Consider the following 22,568-nt stretch of genomic DNA (forward strand, 5'->3'; position numbering starts at 1 on the left):
GAAAAAGAAAAACTGTATGAGCCACAGCAGAGGCAGATCAAGTTCTCCTCAACTCCGAGGATGCTTCCCTTTGATGGTGGAGATCTCTGGGTGTGGCTCCCTTTTCTTTTGTCACTCCCTGGGATGCTGTTCCTCTTTTCTGTGACTTACTGAGCTTGGCCCCAGCCTGTGTGATTCTGGAGCTGTGGAGGAGGGAGGCTGCTCTAAGGCCCATGGCTGGTGTGCTACCCACTGGGGTACACTCTCTGCTTGGAGATTTGCCATCAGGAGTCTACCCAGTCTGTCTTCCTTCCCTTCCAGATCCTACTCTGTGGAGCACAGACCATGTCCGGCAGTGGTTGGAATGGGCGGTGAAGGAATACGGCCTTCTAGACGTGGACGTCTTATTGTTTCAGAACATTGACGGGAAGGAGCTCTGCAAAATGACCAAAGATGACTTCCAGAGGCTCACTCCGAGCTACAATGCCGACATCCTTCTCTCACACCTCCACTACCTCAGAGAGAGTAAGCCGCCCGCCCTTGGTAGCCAGGCTTCTGGCTGTGGTTGCAGGCCCAACCCCAGTAGGGTCAGACAGGGCCGTCCCCGGGATCCTCTTGTCTCATGCTCTGAGGACCACGCGGTAGGGCTTTGGGTTTCATGATGTAGACGAAGAGTGCAGTCTCTTCTGGAGACAGCAACACTCTCCCTCCTGCTGCGTTCCCAATGCTGCTAGGGAAATGGAAGTGGCCTCAGGCTTGCTCAGTAGTTTCTGTGACCCTTCCAAACTGGAAGGCAGAAAGGGCCCCTCCTGGATGGGACTGTGGGTTGCCACCTTCCTTGGAACTGTGCGGAGCCCCTGCCTCCGCCCAACCTGAACACACAGAAGGGGAGGGTTTTTTTTCCCCACTTCCCACTGAGAGAATGGGTGGCACGCTGGTCGGTGGAGGGGCATGTCTAGGGTTGGCAGCTCTGAACGTGGTCCAGAAGGATCCCGAGAGCAAGCAGCGGGTAGAGCGCCTCCCTTGGCCGCTCTGCTTCATGCCCCACGCCCTTCTAGCCCCGCCCGTATGGAGTCATCCCTTTTAGCATTTGACACATTAACCGGTGCCAAAAGAGGGTTTAGATTGGTCTGGCACCCCCCCCCCCCGGGCGGGGTGGGGGAGGTGTGTTTTCCTTTTGGTTCCGTTCATTTTTTACCATTTTTCATCTCGGTGTTGCTCTGCGTTTTTGTTTTGTAGCTCCCCTTCCGCATCTGACTTCCGATGATGTCGATAAGGCTTTACAGAACTCTCCGCGTTTAATGCATGCCAGGAACACAGGTAACCCTAGCCCTTTCCCACCCCAAGACAAGCATAGGTTCCTGTTTACAGGTGCGTGCCTCCAAGTGAAATCCACAGGATAGAGGTTAGAGGCTAGAGGATAGAGATTAGAGGCTAGAGGTTAGAGGCTAGAGGTTAGAGGTTAGAGACTAGAGGTTACAGGTTAGAGGCTAGAGGCTAGAGGTTAGAAGGCAGGTGCACAGGTGAAGGAAGTTGAGGGCCATTGGGTGTCTGAACACTTCCCCGTTATTTTCCACCACAATCCCCTTAGCCGTGAAAGGATTTTTTGTCTGTCTGTCTGTTTGTTTTGTTTTTGGACCAATTGTACAAACCCCCAACAGGTGGCACCGTTAGCCCCAAACCTCCAGTCCTGCTGCCATGTGTCTGTTCCCCATCTTCACCCCTAAAGCTGCGTTTTCTAGAGTTCCTTGGTATCTCTCGGTTTGGGGGCCCTTGGGCTTACCTTGATTTAATCTTCTGCACAGATTCGTGTGTTTGCAGAGGGCGGTGGGAGGGAGGAGTGTTCCTCATACTTTTTTTTTTTTTTTTGCAAACCTCTATGCCAAGGGAAACTCTGCTGCAACTTTGGAGAGCATAAAGTTGGCCCCAGTCCAGTGCCTTCCTTCCCTTCTCTGACTACAGGTTCTACGCTTGAGTCTGTCTGTCGCACGCCTGAGCCTAGCAGGGCTTAGCGAGGCACTTGATCCCGACTAACCCCCTGTCCTGCTCTCAGTACGCCTGGGGTTCTCTGTGGATAAATATGTCACTCATGTTCTGTATACAGATCTACCCCCACCCCTCCTGACAGTGTCCGTAGGTGGATACATGGCCACTTGCTGCTCACCTACTGGGTTAGCCTAGGACCACTCCCTGCCACGCCCTGCTAGCACCCAGCAGGGGCTGAAAGCAGCAAGAGCTAGGAAGCCTATGTCTCTTAGCAGGCAAGCAAAGCAAGCCAGCCAGCCAGCCCTAACGTGGATCTCCTAGACTAGGCAAGACAGCAACTTACCAAATAGTCTCCTTTTATTTTAAAGTGTCCAGTCCCATATGAACCGAGCCCCAGCTGGTTATCTGTAGTAAATGACTGATGTGTACTTAGTCTTCGGCAACCAAACAGTACTCTTTTAATGTAACAGGACATGCTTCTAAAAGTTCCCCCTTCTCGCTCTGCATCGCTCGGGTCAACCCGATAATGATCTTGTGGCCAAAATTAGCAAAGAGTCACCACCCCCACCACCCCCCAACCAGGAAACACCACTTAGCCACACACGGACTCTTGTAACATGCTCATTTAGAAATTCCTCGGCAGTGACTAAATATTCCACCAAAGTTCAGAGTTCACTAGTTTTTAACTATAGCTATATGAGGGGCTATTCGAAGACCAGGATGATAAATTTCCGAAGGACATAATGCCAAAGGGGAAATTCTCTCATCTGGGGAGATGACCACTGATGGGGAAAATAAGGAGAATCATGTATCTGGATAGAGGTGTGGAATAATTCTGAATACACTCCGTAGAATCCTAGGCAACATACGAACAATTCTTCCCAAGGTCTGCTTTCCGAGATCCGTAAAGGTATCTTGTGAATCGCCAGGCAGTGGTGGCCCATGCCTTTAATCCCAGCGCTCGGGAGGTGGAAGCAGGTGGATCTCTGTGAGTTCGAGGCCAGCCTGGTCTACAAGAGCTAGGTCCAGGGCAGCTTCCAAAGCCGCAGAGAAACCCTCATCTCAAAAAGCCAAAAAAAAAAAAAAGAAAGAAAGAAAGAAAAGATACTTTGGGAACCATATCCAATATCCAATACATTTTAATAAAGTAAGGTTGCTGGTGGGACACAGTAGGGCCCCACCAAGACGCTCACAAGGGAATAACAAAGAAAGCATGACATTTCAGTCACGTGGGAGACAAGTGTGCACACTCAGGATCCGAGTCTGACCCAGGGCTTGTGTTTGCCAAGGACTCTACTGGCGTGCAAGCCCTCCCCTGATGCAGCAGGGCGGGGCCGGTGGCACTGATGTCACCGCGAAGGATCTTCACACTTTGTCTTTCCTTTTGTCTGCAGGGGGTGCAGCTTTTATTTTCCCAAATACTTCAGTATATCCCGAGGCTACGCAAAGAATTACAACTAGGCCAGGTACGCTAACACCCCCGTTACCCCAGGAGCACGTCCTGGACCCGAAATGCAGTGCACTGTGGTCAGCCTCTGCCCTGTCCCTGTCGATACGCAACCCAATTCAGTCCCATTGCTGCATTCAGAGGCGACAGTAGAGAGAGGCCCAGCTGTCTGGATCAGAAATGGGCCTTACATAGTCACTCTGGATATCTGGGCCAACACCCAAGGCAGGAACCCCTTGCGCTATCAAGTCAAGGGAAGGATGATTACGCGGTCCGTCCCATTTGAGGGAAAAGCAATTCCGGAATCAGTAGCGACTGATTCTCTTCGCCCATTTTTTTTTCAGAGGGGAAGCATTCGGCATTTAACCTCCACATCAGAGTCAAGCCTTATGTCTTTCCTGATGATTTAGTTAGGTCACTAATTTACACATCGTTCACGGCAATATATATATATGTGTATCCAATGCCAATCGCATGGTTAGCCCCTGGGAATGGAAAGCTGAACCGGGCTCCAGACACCGTCTGCTTCCCCAGAGTGCCTGCTTGCACATTCCTCCAGGCTTGTGGTTGGTGGAGTGCCTTGTCTGGGTCCTGCAAGGGGGAATTACAGTACGCTGGCAGGAAGGTTTAGCACAGAGTTCTAGAAGATAACTCAGTGGTGTTACCTGGAACCAGAGACAGCCAAGAACTTGTCAGCGTTTCAGATGAAGCTGTAGAGAAGGCAACTAAGGCCTGGAGTCTGGGGGCCTGGCAGTGGAAGGAGTCAGGGCCGCATGAACACAACCAGGAAGCCAGGGAGAGGCACTGTGAACTGAGGATATATCACTCCTAAACACCCTCACACACACACCTCACGGGGGCCGTGACTGCTCATGCCAGACTGAACACTGAAGGGATCCCAGTTGCAGGAAGCAGAGGGAATTTCCCCTACTCCTACCTGGGTCCAGCATACATGTCTTCCCCAGCCCAGGCTGCTTCTCCGTGACTCTTCGTATGTCCAGCATTCATGAGTCTAGTTGACCTGGTCCCCAGACTTGGGAGCTCTTTCTTTCGAGGGAGACAGACTAGGGCTCAGCTGCCTTGAATGGTGGCAGCAGGGACACTTCCTGGAGCTCTTTGGTACCAGTCTGTAGCTGCCACTGCGGTGTCAGGCTACTGATTTTCTCTTCCCTGACCTGGGGGTAGAAAAGCTTGCCTCTGTTCCCAGAAACCCCTTCATGCCCAGCTAAAGTCCCCTGCCGTGTTAGAGGTCAATAAAGTAATGGGCCAGACCCGGTGCATGCAGTTAACTCGGGTGGCCCCGAAGAACTCCACCAAGAGCAGTAAGAACGAAGAGCAGAGAGGCGTGTACTTTCCCTGGCTTGCCACCTACGAGGGCATCTTGGTGGAACACACAGTGGAGGAGGGTCTGAATGGAAACGAATGACTCCAGGGAATCTTACAAAAATGCTTCTGCCTATAGTTAAAAACTAACTAAATAAATAAAAGCTCCCTGCAGAACATTTGGCCTTTAAGGTTAATTGGCAAATTTAAAAAATTTTTTTTGTTTAAAGCCACCTCAGGAATGCCCCTGGATGGATTTCAAGACCAGGGTTTGCGAGCCACCGCGGTAAAGCTGGCTGGCGAGAGAGACGGGACAAGGGGCCCTTGTCACTCCTTTGTTTGTAGGGTGGTGATGTTACTGTCTAGGTTCCTTTTCTGAACCAATTAAAATGAAAATGAAAAGGTAGCAAGCAGAAGGGGAGTCTCAAATGCAGCAGACAGAAGCAGCCCATGGAGAAACACACCCGGCGTGACACAGAGAAAGGGGCCCTCTGCAGGGTGGGGCAAGGGGGCTTCTTGAGGATCTGGTGACAGAGACCCATGTTCCTGTCCCTTGTGTGTCCACATTCAACACATTTCTCCAATCCAGCACTGGGGACAGAAGCTGGCAGGCACCCCAGAGCGAGCCAGGCTTCTAGGCCCTTAGTCCATTTAGATTCTCTTCCAGCCTTCTCTGTACTAGAGCTGTCTCGCCAGGCTCCCTGCAAGAAAATGCAGAACAAAACAAAACAAAAAACCATATCAAAGCAAAACAAAAAACCCTAAAAGACTTCTGTGTTTCATGAGCTTAGATTAGATAGCACACTCTGATCCTTCTTTCAGGATGCTAACACCCACACTTACTGTCCCCTGAATCCTGCTGCCAAATGCTTCCTCCCACCTGATCTCTGTTCCTTCTACCTCTAGCTGTGCCTACTTCGGAGTTACCACCCCAAGTCTGTCCTCCCTCCCTCCCTTCCTCCCTCCTTCCCTTCTTCCCTTTCCTTATAACCAAGCTTCTGCAACAGATTATTTATTCAAGAACTGTGTGGCCATCATTTCGGCATCAGCTTGGGGTCGCGTTAAGCCAGACTGTCCAGCCTAGGGACCTCGCAGGCCGTGACCCGTGGGCTCCATCCTTCCCTCCTTCATGTCTCAGCCATCTCTTCCATGCTCGTTACTTTGCGCTCCATAGATCTAGATCGGCCCAGGACACAGCTTCTTCTACTCATCTTCGTTTAGTAAGCATCTGGATTGGTCCCCTGCTTGGATGCTGGCACATCCTTGTGTGCCCTGTGGTTTGGTGATCATTCTTTTGCGGCATCCATTGGCATCCCTGGTTACAGCCGTTGGAAGCCCTTCTCCTCCGGCTCCTCTACATACAAACGATTTCCCTCCCCCCAGGTCTACTTCTTTTGAAGCCACAGACCCATGAGGTCTCAGGTTAAAGGTGTCACAATCAGAGACAGGCACTAAGCCACAGAATTCGTTAGGCAGTGCGGCCTTATGACGTAGCCTGTCCTTTCATGAGCTGGCCATGGCAAATCTGGTCTGTTACGCGGGAGGTGTCACGCATGCTGTCCCTTTTCTCCTCCGTGGCCACGATAGCTCTAGGGAGTGGACGCATGCCCAAGGGTGTGACCAGAAGTAAGCGCGAGAGTGCAACCGCCACACACAGCTCTGAGTGGAGTGTGAACTTGAAGCAGGTGCCTCTTGCGGGAAGGAGGTTCCCTCCCTGCGGTGCTCCTGGGCGTGACTGAGCTCTGTGAACCCACAGCTGCTGCTAGCACCCCTCGGTCAGGTGCTAGGTCATCCTCTGGCCCCAGCAGTTGGCTTTACAGCATCCTTTGCTTGTCCCGAGTGCCTGCGCGGCCACAGAGATCTGAAAGCACAGCTAGAAGCCCGCAGTCATTGCCCACAGACGTGGTCCCTATGTGTCTGATATAGGGGTGAAGAAGAATTTAGATAGATCTGGATGAGGAAGACAAAGCAGTTAATCCTCCGAAGGCTGAATCTAAGGGGTCCTCTGTTTTGGGGGTGCTTTATCCATCGGTTCTAGGCAGTAACGGGTCCGTCTTCCTCATCAGCTTCAAATGCATGAGAGGAGGCCCAGCCATCCCTTCCCATCCCCTTCCATCCCTCCAAGGGATCACCAGAGACCATCTTGTAGACATGGTAGAGATTCTGCAGAATGAGGAGCAGCGTTCCAAGAGCCAAGTCCTTTACAATGCAAAGTGACTCTGTGGAGGCCACAGGGTCTGGCAATGGCAAGCCCCCTCCAGGGGTCTGAGGGGATGAAGAATGCAACTCAGAACGTACCCCTCACTGGGGAGGGAGGCAGGATTCCGGAATGGTTCCGGAATGTGTTAGGAAAGGGGCCTCACTTGGAGTTAGAAAGCTGTCCCAGCTCTGTGAAAACACACAAAGCTGCTATGTGTAGGTGTCTACACCAGACAAGCTGCCCCCCCCCATCTCCATGCTGTTGTTTACACGTGGATCATGGCATACATCGTGATTCCACAGCCACCCAAGCTGCCCGTGAGATTGGTTTAATAAGGTTCAGGATCTTCAAGAGCTACAATAGCAGACTGAATGCCAGAAAGTGATTTCCTGTGCGCAAATGTGTGAGCTAGTGGTTACTTTGAAGAAGACAACTCAAAAAAAAAAAAGTGGGCATTAGACTGCTCACCAAATTTAAATGTAAAATAGTATATTTTTATTAAAAAAAAACCTATGCTCTTCTGCTGGGCTGGGCAGCAAAGGCTCATGGGTAGCGGTCTTCCAAGCTGTCTGGGGGTAGACAAATGTGGTGCTGGCTCTGCCGCCACCCTGATGGTTCCTGGTCACCAGAAATTCCCAAGGTCAGCATTTCCCGAGGTCACGCCCCACAGGAGGGGGCTTAATGTCACAGCGTGTGACCAGTAGCTGATAAGGAAATATTGGCATAGACTCTCATGGAAGAAAACAAGGCCAGCGTATCTACCACCGCAGTCTGTTTGTGGACGTGTTAATCCGCTTGTCCATGCAAACATCTCAAATGCGTGGCTGAAAATTAAACTCAGCCTGGTGGTTGTTATTTCCAGGGGAGGGTGGGGCCTGGCTATTCATCTTTCAAAGGATTTTATGAATAAAGAGCTTCCAAATGTTAATTCCATCGTGATGGTGAGTCCCCCCCCCCCGCCCAGTCACCCTTCACGAGCAGCGCTCTCTTGGGTGTAGTTGACACACTCACGGTTCTCTGGTCCTTCCACGGGCATCTCATCTAGAACCGTCCTCACCGGGCTGTTCGTTATACAGTTGCAGTCACATCTGCATAGTCTGGCTGTCATTCTTGAACTCATCGTCTTTGAGGATAGTGGGCTTTATAAGAATTCTTAGGGTGGATGTTGCACACTTCGGTTTGTGTGTGAGTGGGCTGGGGACCTTGTCGTGATTCTGGCTGGCTTCACCCTGTAAGCGCAGGGCAAGCCTCAAGCGTGTCTTTGGTCGGTGCGCCGTGGAACACACTTTGAGAAGCAATCCTGTGATACCGCCGTTTTCATTTGGTACCTAGGCCTTTGTCCATTTGCCTCCGAACTAGGTGGGGCAGCTCACTCGCTGACTTTATTCCCAGAATGGTTTCCGTCATAAAACTCTGGCTAAGCAGTTTTTTAAAAAATAAATGTTATTACGTTTTATTTATCTTGAGGTGTTGGGGTGGGGATGTGTACATGGCCCACAAGTAGAAGTCAGGCGACAGTGTAGCCGGGTTGATTGTCTGTGACAGCACAGATTCTGGGGATCCCAAGTCAGATTGCAAGACTGGGAATCAAGCACCTTTGCCTACTGAGCCATCTGACTGAATTCTGCCCTGTGCCCTGCCTTTAACTTTCATCTTAGAAAGAAAACTGCAACAGGTTGGGAATCTATTTTCAGAATGTTTCCAGAGATGTGAGAATGAAATCTAGCTATAATTGGTTTCAGCTACAGATCTCGTTCCCACACGCTGCCCCCAGCCTCTAGAAAAGCTGAAGGTCCCAGAACGCAAAAGCTGCCCCCCCCCACCAAGAGGAGAGTGAGCAATTGCGGGGTTTTAATAGAGGAGAAAACTGTCTAACTCTCCGAAGTCCGGGAGGGTAGAATTTCACAGACCACACCAGTTGCGATGCCTGCAGCCAAACAGACTGATTGAATTAAAGGCCTCTCTGTGTTGGGTTTCACGTTGTTCTCCTTGGGATACGAACACAGGGAAGGGCTCACACTCCGAGACGCAGTGGGGTTCTTTGAAAGCTGATCCGCCAGATTGGCAGTTTTAAGTGAGCTTAAATTATTTATTTAAAGAGAGACCCAAAGTAATTGCACCACTCTGCCCTCTGAGTGAGAATTCCACGGCCATGCCCTGTCTTCTGGCGGAAAGAAGCAAGCCCACTGGAGTATGGCGCTGTGGCTTTCAGGCGGTCTAGAGAGTGGTGCTCAACATTGAACCCAGACCCACCAACTAAGGAAGTTTTGTTTTCAAGTTCATTTGTTCTGAGAGAGAGAGCCTAGAGTGATCTTGAGCTTACAGAAGTCCTCCTGCCTTAGCTCCCCGCCCCTCCCAAGTGCCAGGATTATAGTACATGAGCCGTCACACCCAGGTCTAGTTTGTTCGGAGGCAGCATGTCATGCAGTCCAGGCTGGCCTCAAGTATTTATGTAACTGAGGATGAATGTGACTCTGAGCTAGCTGCATCTCTTCTACTTCTTCCCAAGTGCTGGGCTCACAGGCCCGAGCCACCACCCCTGGGTCACAGCTTTGAAAAATGGGTCTGCGATGCTTCAGGTAGAAGCAGCTCTCATATACACACAGTTAATAAGGGGGTTGGGGGGGGCACACCATGCTTCTGGGATATACCTCTGAGAGAAAACTGAGATGACTTTAAAGCTCGATAATTAGTGACAGAACCTTCACAGAGAATGAAGAACTGTAGTTATTAAATCTGCAAATGTGTAACAAAGGTCCACAGTACAGGCAACATTGTGCATAAACACGAATAATGGGCGCGTTATTTATGCTCAGGGTCATTGCTAATATGTTGTTAGGATGACCATCTCGGTCCTGAATTTGTTTCATGCAATTCATCTTAGAGAGATATTAAATTCTCTTTTTAAAAAAAAAAGCACAAGAAAAAGAGGCCTTTGCCTAGAAAAACAACTAAGCCAATTAAGACTGACAACACAAATGAGTTACATTATCAAGGGGAAGTCGGGGGTGGGGACGTGCAGGGAAGCAGCTAACTGAAGGGCAGGAAAGCAGTTCTCCTTTCCAAGAGGAGGGCAGAAAACAGAAGCACGGACGCCGCTGGGTGGATTTGGGGTGATCCCAGGCAAGAAGCAATGGATTCGTGCCAGCTGTGGGCTCTGAGTAAGGGATGGATTCGTGCCAGCCATGGGCCCTGGTTCCGAGGATGATCGAAGTGTAGACTCTGAAGGGCCCTGTGACTCGTCAGACTGTGGAAGAGATAAGAGTCCTGTGCTCTCGATTTCTCATCATAGGAAAAGGCTTTAGGAGGGTGGGCAGCAGGGGCCTGGCTAATCCCCGTTTCCACACGGAGATCTGCACCTGGTGACACGTGCCTTTTCAGTTTTGCTAAATCTGTGAGCCCCCCAGATGAGCCCCAACACCCCAATGACAAAAGTCGCTTCCGAAAAATGAGGTGAATGGCATTTGAAGACAGTCCAAGGTTGTGTCTCTAGTCTCTATATGTGTGTGCACCTGTACATATATAATACATGTGTAAAACATACACACACACACCAAGCAAGGTCTAGAGAGTCTACCAATGACAGCTTTCAGCTAAATGTAAGTGAGAATTTTAGATCAATAAAATATACATCTCTATAAAATATGCAAAATGCAATTTATAGGTAAAACCTACATTGATTTTTTTAATCACATTTGAATTTTTATTCAGTATTTATTCTAAGAAGCAAATCTGTTATGAAAAGTAGCTATTTTTTTTTTTAGTCTATGTATCTCTTTTTTACAGATTTACCTTATGAGCCTCCCAGGAGAACAGCCTGGACCGGCCATGGCCACCCCACCCCTCAGTCCAAAGGTACAGGTCCAGCCCCCACTGCCCAGAGCTGCATGTCACAAGGCAGGGGTGACTCTAGCCAGGGTAAACTATGATTTCAGTGGTTGGCCTGTGGTCTTTTCCGACGTACAGAGGGGTTCTTGCACTGGCCACAAAACACGTGCCATCCTTAAGCACAACTCTTTGCTTGAGATGTGACCTCAGTGTGAATGGGACAGCGTGTCTCACTGTGGACGAGTGCGGTTCCCAGGGATGTCTGCACACCGATGAGCTAATCTCTGCTTCCCTTCGCTGTGGCTCTGCTTGGCTCCGCCTCTCCCTGGCACTTTCCCCGTATCTGTTTGTTTTACACACCGCAGTTAATTTCATTCTCCTTTGTAAGCCAGCTCGGAGTTTCTTTTCCATTATGTTTAGAAGGAATGGCTACGGTAGATTGTTTAAATGATGGGAGGCATTTTAGAGTGTTTATATTTAATTTCATCAGAGGGGGTGATTTCTTCTTACCACAAATGCTTCTTGTAGAATAGCATTACTATCTATGCTGGCAATTAGTTGATTGGGAAGTAAAAACCATTGAAGATGTGCAGTCTGATCTGAGTTTTGGCTAAAATTGTCTTTCTTTCTTTCTTTCTTTCTTTCTTTCTTTCTTTCTTTCTTTCTTTTTTATCCTTTTCAGCTGCTCAGCCATCTCCTTCCACAGTGCCCAAGACAGAAGACCAGCGTCCTCAGTTAGGTGTGTTCCAGAAACTGTCTTGGGAACCCTAAAATGGTTTTACAGGCTCAGCTGGGAGTCTCTAACGTGTATCCCCTTTAAAATGAACCTCATAACTATCGTGTGTGTGAAATGGGGTCTAGAACCATTAGTTTCGGACTGGGAAGGATTTTAATAAAACCCTGAGATTTTGCTAAAAGCATCTCTAAAGCGTGTAAACTTTGAATGAGAGCAAACGGCTCTCGTTGCTCTCGGGATCTGTTGCTTTGATTTTCCATGGTGTGTGCCACAGTGCCTATGTCTGCCAGTTCCAAGGTAAAAATTCGGTAGAATGCTGACCTTGAACAACCTGGCCCTTGTGGTCCCAGACCCAGCATTGCCCCCACTTAGGTCCTGGGATAACACGGATAGCGCTATGGGTTAGTGGTGGGAATCTGGGACCTCAAGTTTTTCCTATAACTATGATGCAAGAATCTCTCCTGAGATCCGGTGTGACATCTTACCTCATGTAGCAGGTAGAGGCAGGAATTTGGAGGGGGGACTAGGGAGCATTCTCACCTCTGCAAACACAGTTCTGTTGGTTATACCAAGCCTCCACCATGTCTGACTTACTTTCTTCTGTCATAGATCCCTACCAGATTCTGGGACCCACCAGTAGCCGCCTCGCTAATCCAGGTGAGTATGATGATCTGCTCTACGGGTTACTTTGGAATTGGGGACGGTTCCTGAAAGAGAACTTGTACTGGCGAGAAACCTCCAGTTGAGAAACTTGGTTTTCACGTCTCATCTCACTGAACTGTTGTTTTATTTGCCTTTGTTAAAAGGAAAATGGATCAGGTTATAAATTAAGATTTTAGCTTCAGCAAGGAGGCTTATAACCTAATTGGATCCATAACGTTTCTCTAGGGTTGTTGCAACAAAGTAACAAAGCCCCGGTGTTTGGCTTAATAACATCAGTGGCTTGGCACAGCTCTGGAGGCTAGAAATCCGAGGCTGATGGCTGGGGCTTTCTGAAGTGTGAGGAAAGGATGAGGTCCCTGCCTTTCATCCTGGCTTCTGGATGGCATTATCTTCCTCTGTTTCTTTTTATTGTCTTTCCTCTCTGTGCTCTTAGTCCATGCCGGACCATGCGTGTGTCTGTGTGTGCCCATGTGGGTGAGTCTGTACGTGTGTATGTAGAAACTAGAGGATAATCTTGGGTGTCAGGGTATCAATCCATAGACAATATCACATCATCTGTCTTTTTGTTGGTTAAGACAGGCCCTCTCACCGGCCTGGGATTCTGCAGGTAGGCTAGGTCAGCTGTCCAGTGAGCCCCAGGGATCTGCCTGTATCTGCCTCATCACACGCCACAGTCCTTGGCTTCTTAAAATCTAGGTTCTGAAGATCAGACTTGGAGATCTCAGTCTGGGACTCTTCCTTTTAAAAAAAAAGACACCAGTCATTCTGGAGTAAGGGACTCTTCAGTGACCCCAGTTTGTTTGGTAACCTCTGCAAAATCTTTATCTCTTAAGACAGGTCGCTTTCAGAGCGACCAAAATTCGGATTTTAATATGTGAATTTTAGGAGACATAATTCAGCCTGTCACCAACCAGATACAATAACCGTTATCTTAGAAAGATAATCTTACAGCCATCAGATTCCAATTGCGGTCATCTGTGAGGATGAATTTCTGAACTCAGATGCAGGGAAAAGCAGACCCCCTCGTGATCCCTGGCGGAGAACTGTCACCTGTGCTCACAGTTTGGTGCCAACGAGCTTGTTCTGTCTGTTTGTGTTCGGATCAGAGCCAGCTGTGCTGGCACGGACTCCAGGTTCTATGGCATCATCTGCTTTGTATTCACAGCTGTAAATTCTTTGCCAAGATGTCACAACCACACTACAAGCACAGGCTGGGATTTCTGAGCCAAACAACACACACACACACACACACACACACACACACAATGCAGACACCATCTTTGCACACATCCCCACAGGAGAATCCACACTCTGAGAACGTGGAATACCATCGCCATTGAACAACGGAGTCTGCCACGAAATTGTGACTTGTGTTGATTAATTCAGTAAATATGTTCTAAGCGGCCCTGCAAACAGAGGGGGCCATTTTCTTCGCTGCTTTGGCCCAGTGCACAGACTGGGGGCCCAGTACCTTGTTTGTGTATCTGTTCATCCCTGAGATGACGAGACACAGTTGGCCCCAGAGAGCTGTCCCCTAGGAAGAGATGGGCACAGGTAGATACAATACGGCCCTCTAGCCTGCGGACTCACGGCCCATTATCCGTATTGCGGCCAGTCACTTAGTGCTCAGGACTTCCCAGCACCTTTCAGACCTCCACATAGCGGTTCTAATGACCATAAGTGCATAAGTGGCCGTGAGGTCGGGGAGACCACTGGGTGGGCAAAGAGCTTACTGTGCAGTGGTGAGAGCTGAGTTTGAATCCCCAGAACACTCTCTCTCTCTCTCTCTCTCTCTCTCTCTCTCTATATATATATATATATATATATATATATATATATTTTATATATATATGTGTGTGTGTGTGTGTGTGTGTGTGTGTGTGTGTGTCTCAGATATGTATGAAAGCGGGTGTTTCTAGTCCTCCTGTTGCAAGAGGGGAAGCCGAGACGGGAGAACCCCCGGGAGCTCACAGGGTCCGCTTGCCATGCACAGCGGTGAACCACAGATGCCTCAAATGAGGTGGAAGGCAGGATGGACACCCAAGCGTGCTCTCTCTCACCTCCACACTTGCATCAGGGCATTGCACCTGTGCTCGCTCACACGCATGCGCGTGTGACCACATGCGTACACGTGAAGAGTTTTTGCATAGCGGGCGTTTGGAGGTGGTCACAACTCCGGCTCCAGAGAGGCTGGTCTGGCGGCACTGTTAGGACAGATTAGAAAGAAGACGCACCCGGAAGGCCCAGGCTCTGCGAACACCAACGCCGCAGGCTGTGAAGCAGCAATCTGGCAGCTCCCGCTCCACCGGGTACCTGCCTTGCCCTCACGGGGGATGCTTACACCTGTGGTTCCCCTCCGGGGTCTGCGTGGCTCAGGACATTGTTATCTCCGTCCTGTAGGAGAAGAGTCAGGGACCCTGAGATGTCTAAGAGCTTTCCCTATGTCACAACCAACAGGAAGGAGACTCAGTCTGGACCCCCGAAGGGTCTCTAAAGTCTGAGTTTGTTTTCTTCCTCAACACTTGGGGAAGGCGAGCTTGAAGGAAGAGGGGAGCTTTGAGAAACATGGGCTGTGGGTAAGAAAGGAAACACTTGGATTTAGTTGGCCAGCTGTTAAGGTTTGGAGGATGAGCCTGAGGGAGAGAATGAGGGAGAGGAGGAGGAGGAGGGAGAGGAGGAGAGAGAGGAGGAGGGGGAGAACGACAAGGCATAAGAACAAGAAGAGGGAGGAGGGCAAGGAGGTCGAGGACGGTGGCAAGCTGCATTAGGCAAGACCACGCCAGCCTTTCCGCTCACGCCCACGGCCTAAATGAAACGCCCATCACGTCCCTGTCGTCCCACAAAGGGGCCGCTCAGCTTGTTTAGAGAATGGAGCCAAAGGGAGTGATTTGTCCCTGAGCTAAGTGCCCCCCACCCTTTCTCCTTCTGTGAGCTGCAGCTTGGGATGCTTTCTCTAGACAAGGATGCCAAGTTAGAGCCAGGAGATGGAAACACACCCTAGGCCTATGAGCAATACCCGGGGGCGTCATAGGTCCACAGCCCTGGTGTCCAGTGTCAACTACTGCATTTCCTATGCTGAGGCCATGCCTGCCGAACCTGCGCAATGGCAGGATCCAGCCTTTGGTTGGTAGTCAAGACACTGAAAGATACCGTTGGTTCACAAGGAAGGAGTCTTCCCTGCACACTCTTCATACTTTCCCCAGGCTCTAAGCCCATGGATGTGGCCTTTGATGCCAGAATGCCCCCCATCTTTTGTTTAGTAAAAGTGCTTCTTATCTGAGTATCTCTTTTTTTTTTAATTTTAAGTCTTCTCATTAAATCCTCAATACCAATGTGGTGTTGGGAAGAGAAATCCGGCAGATTTCGGCAGAAATGGAACACCACCCAACACATTTATAGGAAATAACACACCCCTTCACATGTCTATCTTAAATGTATATGATCTTAACGCATCTAAAAGGATGCTGACTAATGGACTGAATTAAGAAACAAGAACCAACTCTATGCCCTCTCTAAGAATCACACTTATCTAGTAAGGATGCCTCAGAGCTTACTATCAAAGGATGGAAAGCAATTAGAAAATGTGAAGTACACAGACAATGTAAACAAGCAGGCAGTTGTAGCTCTCCTTACACCAGACAAATTTAAACAACTAATTAGAGGAAAATAAGGGGATACTACATATTAATAAATCAATGAGCAGTTCATCAAATGTTAACTCTTGTGCACCAATCATTGAAGTCTCTAATTTCATATAACAATCACTAAAAAAAAAAAAAACACAAAAGACCTGATACTATAGCAGTGGAGAACTTCAGCACTCTATTCTTTTTCATTTTTCCTTCAGGAAAGGATTTCTCTGTGTCCTAGTTGTCCTGGAACTCGCTCTGTAGAGCAGGCTGACCTTGAACTCACAGAGATCCGCCTGTCTCTGCCTCCTGAGTGCTGGGATTAAAGGTGTGAGCCACCACCTGGCTTTCAATACTCTATTCTTAAATTTAGATGGTTCTTCCAAAATAACATAAAGACACTTTAGAACTACGTTTAACTGGACTTCACACACACACGCACACACACACACACACACAATATTCTATAAAGCAGGAAGGGAGCACGCTTTTTTCTGAGTAGCACATGGATCCCTCTTCAGAATCTTTTTGTCAATTTTCAATGGAAAGATTTTGCCATGCAATACGACTTTTTTAAAGCGTAAGCATATGGCGTTTATGGTGCCCATGCGTGAAGACACCCTCAGAAGCCAGAAGAGGGTGTTGGGTCTCCTGGAACTGTAGTTAAAGGTGACTGTGAGCCGCCCTAACATGGATGTTGGAGGAGCCAAATCCTTCAACAGCTGAGTCATCTCTTTTCATGCATATGAACGCACAAGGTGATATCAGTGTGTGGACATCCCAGCATTCCTGTTCCAGACACGCATTTGATGTGTTCTTGGAATGCTATTTATCCTGCTGAGAGAGGCGTGTCCTGGCATCCCCACCTCATGAATCAGGGATGAGCCACCAACCCCTTTACGCTCCATCAGAACTGCTGAGCACAGAATTCCTAGGACGGAGTCCAAGTTCCTTTCCCTGGAAGAACTTTGCTTGAGTTCTGACCGGGCATCCCAAATCCGTGGGTATGCAGATGCAAACAGCTCCTTGAAAAGGGACAGAGCCATTTCAGAAACGTTTTGTCGGTTGCTAGGAAGTGGGAACCTGTTACATTCAGGCAAGGCCCAAGGGTGAACAGCCTAGGAAGGACCAGGAGGCTGTGGAGGCCTCTGTAGACTCCTGGCTAGAAAGTCTTGATCTATGTAGGATATTTAAAGAGTAGCAGCCACAAGTTTGGTCTCAGCTGATGCTGGGCATGAAGGTCAGTCTACCTGTGTGTGCCCTGCTTTCTCAGCTCTCCTGTGGGTTAAACATGACTTTACAGGGATTAAACACGCTGTCACTTATGAGCCTATAGTAGTGCCTGGTCCCCAGGTGTGGCCACCCGATCTTGGCGGACCCTCCACTTGTGGCATGTAAGCAAGTCTAGTGTGTGGGGCAAAAGCCTGGAGATTTAAATGAAAGACAAGACGTCCAGCCGTTTGTGCTAAGAGAATGTGTGTGCATGCGTGCATCCGTGTGTGTGTGTGTGTGTGTGTGTGTGCGCGTGTACACATGTGTGTGCGCATGCGCATGTGTGTGTGTGTTTCAAGGAGTGAGCAGCCTTATATACAAACTTACAGCACAGTGGAGAAACCTAGGTGTTTAAGAGTCTGTGTTTTCCTCGTACTAGATGTTGATGTCGGTGGGGCAAGGCTGGGGCTGTAAGCCAGGACTAGAGAGCAGGATGCACCTGTGTTATCAGCTGACAAGCAATGCACAGAGATTCCTAGGGGCTGGGGCCCGGCACCCAGAGAACTTCAGAATGAAGTTGTGCCCTGAGAACAACAACAGTTCATGTTCCTCCTGCCTGGCCAGTCTGTAGTCCTGAGTGGCCAAGTGCATTTGGCTGCTTTCTGCTCGGCCGTGAGAAGGATGCTGGAATTACAGACAGGCGACTGTCCCTAGCTGGTATCTACATGGGTCCTGGGCATCTGAACCCCAGTCCTCATATGTCCATGGCCAGTGCTTCAGCGCTGAGACGTCTCCCCAGCCTTGTCTTTCTTGTGGGTTTGCCCAGTGGGCGACTCAAGTCACGTTTAGGTTTCCCTGAACTCTCCTTACACTTCTTACCGGAGCTGTGCTCTATGTTCCGCGGCACACCTAATCGCACCGCGACCTTCGCGGTCCAGACAGTAATAGCAACTTAATAAATTACTGCAGAATCTTTGGCAGACAGTAGCTCGTTTAATTTACCTGGTGATGATTTCTCAGTTACCTCCTCCCCCCATAGCATCCTTGAGAGTTCTTGTTCAGGGAGAACACGTGGGGCCTAATTGACTTAGGGTTTGGTGGGCTGCTGCTGTTTATAGGGTTGCCTAAGCATTTGTTGATTTTATTTTATTTTTTGCAGCCAGTTTCCTTGTCGGGTTGGGAGGCCAGTGGGTTTTGCTTCTCTGGCTCCTTTTGGGAAGGCTTGGCGGGCTCATCCTCAGCCCCGGGCCCTGTGTCTTTCTAGCTGAAAGTGAACAGCCTAGGGTGACATGAGCTCATCTGTCCTCTGAGCTCTGAGCCCCTAACCGTGCATGTAGAGCTTGTGTGTTCTCTGGCCCTTCCGAAGCAAGGGAGACAGACTATTTTCCCCCACTGCTGCCCTCCTACACATGCTCATAAGGGAAGTGGGTGAGGAACAAAAATTCCCCAAGACGATGCCAATGTTTGAACAGATACCAAGTGTTATTTGGTCTGTGTATTTGTAAGAAATCTGCAGAGCGGCTCTCTTGCTATGGGAGGAAGTTGACGCTAAATATTTATTTTCCAGCAACTGTCCATGTTTAGAGTGAGGCATATGTTAAGACTGTTAAACCCAAAACCCACAGCTTCTCCTATTCCCAGGTCATCCGTGGAATTCTTTTTTTTTTCTTCAAGTTTTAATCCTTTTGGTTGCAATGTATATACTAAAACCATATGGTTCTCTAGTTCCATCTTTTATATTTTCAATGCATATTAATGAGATGTTGGAGGCAACAGCCCCTAGATTGAGAACAGTTTGTACGTGTAGCTCCAAAACAGCACAGGCTTCCATTCCGACAGGCTACAAGCTGTTAATACATTTCAAATGTGTCGCCTGACTGAAAACAACGCTTTCCGGAATATAGTCAGGAGAAACTGACCTTTCTCACGATGCTGTTGCACAGGTTGATCCTCATTCCCATGGAGCCTACGTGGAGACAAGGTTGTGGAGGGGTGGGGGTGCTGGTGGGAAGGCTTCGGAGAAAGCGAATTTGTAATTGAGTTTCACATTCCGTCAATTCCTTGATAGGATGATGGTCCAAGTAACTCTAATCATCGGTCACATCTATTCATATTACTTATCAAATCATGAGAGATAGTGTTTCTGATAACCAGCCCAAGACAGTGCGCTGCTGCCCGGAGGCTGGGAAGAAATATCTGCCTCCCACTCACTTTTAAACCCAAAATCTGTGCTTGTTAATTTTGTTTCTCCTAGTACAAAACATAGCTTCCACTAAACAGCCACGGGGCACGGACGGGAGACAGAACCAGAGTATCCTATAGTATCCCTCTGTCAGTCTGACCTGGAGCATCTGGGTGTGGCTGTGCTCGTATCCGGCAAGGGTTTCCCTCTGGAGAAGTGGGCAGCCAAGGGAGAAAGCAGAACAGCCCGGCAATGGAGGGAAGCAGGAGGGCAGGACATACTGGGCCCTTTGACACACCCAGAGATTCCTCTGGAGCAAAGTAGCATGGTGGTTAGAATGATATCCCTAGATTTTTCTCTGCCTGAAAATACATGAAGGTCAGTGAGACAGGGTTCAGCCAGCCAAGTGTTTGCACTGCAAACATGAGGAACTGAACTGAGTTTGAACTCCAGAACTGAACCAAGTTTGAACTCCAGAACTCCAAAAAGGAAAGGGAAGGAAACCCCCAAAAAATCTCATGTGTTTATGAACAGTGAAAACCCAGTGGTGAGGGTATGCAGGTAGGTTGATCTTTGGGACTCACTGGCTGGGCAGCCTAGGCTAATAGGTACACTCCAAGCTAACAATAGAGTGTCTTAAAAACCCAGGACAAGCCACAGAAGGTCTTTTTCTTGCCTCTGCATACCCATATGTAAGCACATGTATCCACACCTACACACATGAACCAACACACATATGTATACTCACACATGGACAAGAACACACACGTGTATACACACCCTCACATATATCCACGCACACAGACACCATGCATACAAGCACACAGGCGTGCACACACACACACACACACTCACACACACACACACACTCGCGCACACACAATGAGCTCTTTGAGCCAGGCTCTCTTTGCTTCCCAAGAGTGCTGCCCGCAGCCTGCTGTCTTTCAGAAGCACTGTTTCACACAGCGTGGCTCACGTGGCACATGGATTTCTGTTGCGGTGCATTTGGCCCAGGACTGGATATGGGTTATATGGTTTGGAGCAGGGCCAGCTCTTTCTCTAAACTTCCTCGTTTTTAGCAGGTTAATTCTGTGCTAGCGACAGTTCTGACAGAATTGGTCTCTGAGCACCAGCCAGATGTCAGGTTAGAAATAACAGTGTTTACTTCCTCTCTCTGTTTGATTTTCCACGGACTTGTAGATGTTCGCTTCCTAAACCTGACTTTTGTTGTTTCACTTGACCTGGACAGTATAAATGGCGTTAGACCATTATTGCCATCCGCAGCCTTTTCTGCTTCACAAAGTGGGGGGAAAGTAGCTGGTTCAATCCTCCCGAAGCCGGCGTGATCGGGCTGCTCTTTGAAAGATGTCCCAAGTGGGAGGAACCTACCATGTTGTGTGGAAAACTTAGATCTGTGAGGCCACCGTGAGAGTATCGGTCAGGGACTGCCGTAGGTGGACAAGTTTCATAGACTTAGAGACAGAGATAAGGACATGCAAGGAATGGTTCCTCAGGGGTTCGTTCTCAGGAGCAAAGCTCCCAACCTCCTTGGAGTGGAGCCCTCATGTGCCAGCATGGCCCCTGAGGAGATACGGGTCACAAGCAGTAGAGTTAGTGTGTCCTGTAGTCTCTCCTTCACCAGTGTGGCCTGGAACACCTGGGCGTGTGGACCAGCGCCTGCCTAGCCAAGGTTTGCTGTCTGGGGTAAGTGAGCAGCGAAGAGATAAAAACAGCAACATCCCAGGAGCAGAGAGAGAGAGAGAGAGAGAGAGAGAGAGAGAGAGAGAGAGAGATCTGGGCAAGGGTTTGGGAGCGGACAAGGTCCGGGAAGTCCGCCGCTGAGGATCGACTCTCTTTTGCTTGGTTCTCACCGGCATTGTGTCCCTCCCCGTCACTAGGCAGTGGCCAGATTCAGCTGTGGCAGTTCCTGCTAGAGCTCCTGTCTGACAGCTCGAACTCCAACTGCATCACCTGGGAAGGCACCAACGGGGAGTTCAAGATGACGGACCCTGATGAGGTGGCCCGGCGCTGGGGCGAGCGTAAGAGCAAGCCCAACATGAACTACGACAAACTCAGCCGCGCCCTCCGCTACTACTATGACAAAAACATCATGACCAAAGTGCACGGGAAGCGTTACGCCTACAAGTTCGACTTCCACGGGATCGCGCAGGCCCTCCAGCCCCACCCTCCCGAGTCATCTCTGTACAAGTACCCCTCCGACCTCCCGTACATGGGCTCCTACCACGCCCACCCCCAGAAGATGAACTTTGTGGCCCCCCACCCTCCAGCCCTCCCAGTCACCTCCTCTAGTTTCTTTGCCGCCCCAAACCCATACTGGAATTCACCGACTGGGGGCATTTACCCGAACACTAGGCTCCCCGCCAGCCACATGGCCTCTCACCTGGGCACTTACTACTAGAGACCAGACGGAGGCCTTTCCCAACAGTGCACCATCACCTAGCGGTCACCAACAAACCCAGAGAACACGAATCGCAAGTGCCTCATGAGGAATGAATGAGGGTTGACCGGAGCTGGGGAAGGAAGCCAGAAAAACCAAAGACTTGCAGGGGGGGGGTGGGCGTCACCCCGAGTGTATTACTACAGAAATAGAGGAAGCTCGAAAATATAACGTACATGGCCATATAACCCGTGGCCCACCCTTGTCAAAGACATTGTATGTAGAAGAGCATGGCCTGATAAGGACAACTGCCTAAGAAAGTGGCCTTAAGTAGTGTACAAAACTTTAGAGTGCGGGACCTTGCTTGTGCGCCAAACCAGGATTCAGTGAAAGCAGTAGAGAAAAACGGTAACGCCGCCTCCGCCTAGCGTACGGTTTAGGATGTCGCTGCGAAGGGGAAACTACCTGTGTTTAAAAAATAGAAACATATCAAAATGAGAAGACAAGAAAGGCACGGCGGTGGCGGGCCCCTCCACAAACCAGTGTGGATTTTCTTGGCTGGCATTTGCTGTCTTGGTTAAAGTCAGAGTCTTACCATTTGATGGAGAGCCACCAGCTCTGTCAAACTGTGAAGATGACATAAAGTCTCATCTCCTTTTCAGGATTACAGGACCTGTGAGCCACGTGGTGGATGGGGGATGTGCATAGTGTGTGAGCATGTGATTATAGGGGGAAAAAGGCTGAAGGAGGGGGAGGGGGAGAAGGAGAGGAGGAGGAGTTGGGGGGGCAGAGTGGAGGAAGGAGGAGAGGAGGGGCTGGGGAGTGGAGGAAGAAGGAGAGGAGGAGGAAGGAGAGGAAAGGAATGGAAGGCAGTTGCTCCAGCCATCAAAGCTGAACTTAGGACGTCTTGGGACCAAAAGAGCATGATGAGTCGCGCGATGTTTGATGCCGTCAGTGTTGTAAGAAAAGACACAGCTTTATAGAG

General features: G+C 49.4%; 1 protein-coding gene across 7 annotated transcripts in view; it reads left to right on the forward strand.

Annotated features, from left to right (window-relative positions):
• Erg (ETS transcription factor ERG) overlaps positions 1-22,348 on the forward strand; it is a 208,968-nt gene extending 186,620 nt beyond the window's left edge. For 5 of the 7 annotated variants that reach the window (XM_040750404.1, XM_040750407.1, XM_040750406.1 and 2 more), the window contains 7 exons: positions 301-504; positions 1,219-1,299; positions 3,360-3,431; positions 10,722-10,790; positions 11,446-11,502; positions 12,109-12,156; positions 21,084-22,348. In XM_040750404.1, coding sequence (XP_040606338.1) covers positions 301-504; positions 1,219-1,299; positions 3,360-3,431; positions 10,722-10,790; positions 11,446-11,502; positions 12,109-12,156; positions 21,084-21,604 — 1,052 coding nt within the window. In that variant the 3' untranslated portion in view covers positions 21,605-22,348. The remainder of the gene's footprint in view (positions 1-300; positions 505-1,218; positions 1,300-3,359; positions 3,432-10,721; positions 10,791-11,445; positions 11,503-12,108; positions 12,157-21,083) is intronic. The other 2 variants (XM_040750409.1, XM_040750410.1) reach the window with 2 other exon arrangements.
• The last annotated feature ends 220 nt before the right edge of the window (positions 22,349-22,568 follow it).

This window comes from Mesocricetus auratus, unplaced genomic scaffold (assembly GCF_017639785.1).
Source record: "Mesocricetus auratus isolate SY011 unplaced genomic scaffold, BCM_Maur_2.0 Super-Scaffold_100008, whole genome shotgun sequence".
Lineage (NCBI taxonomy): Eukaryota > Metazoa > Chordata > Mammalia > Rodentia > Cricetidae > Mesocricetus > Mesocricetus auratus.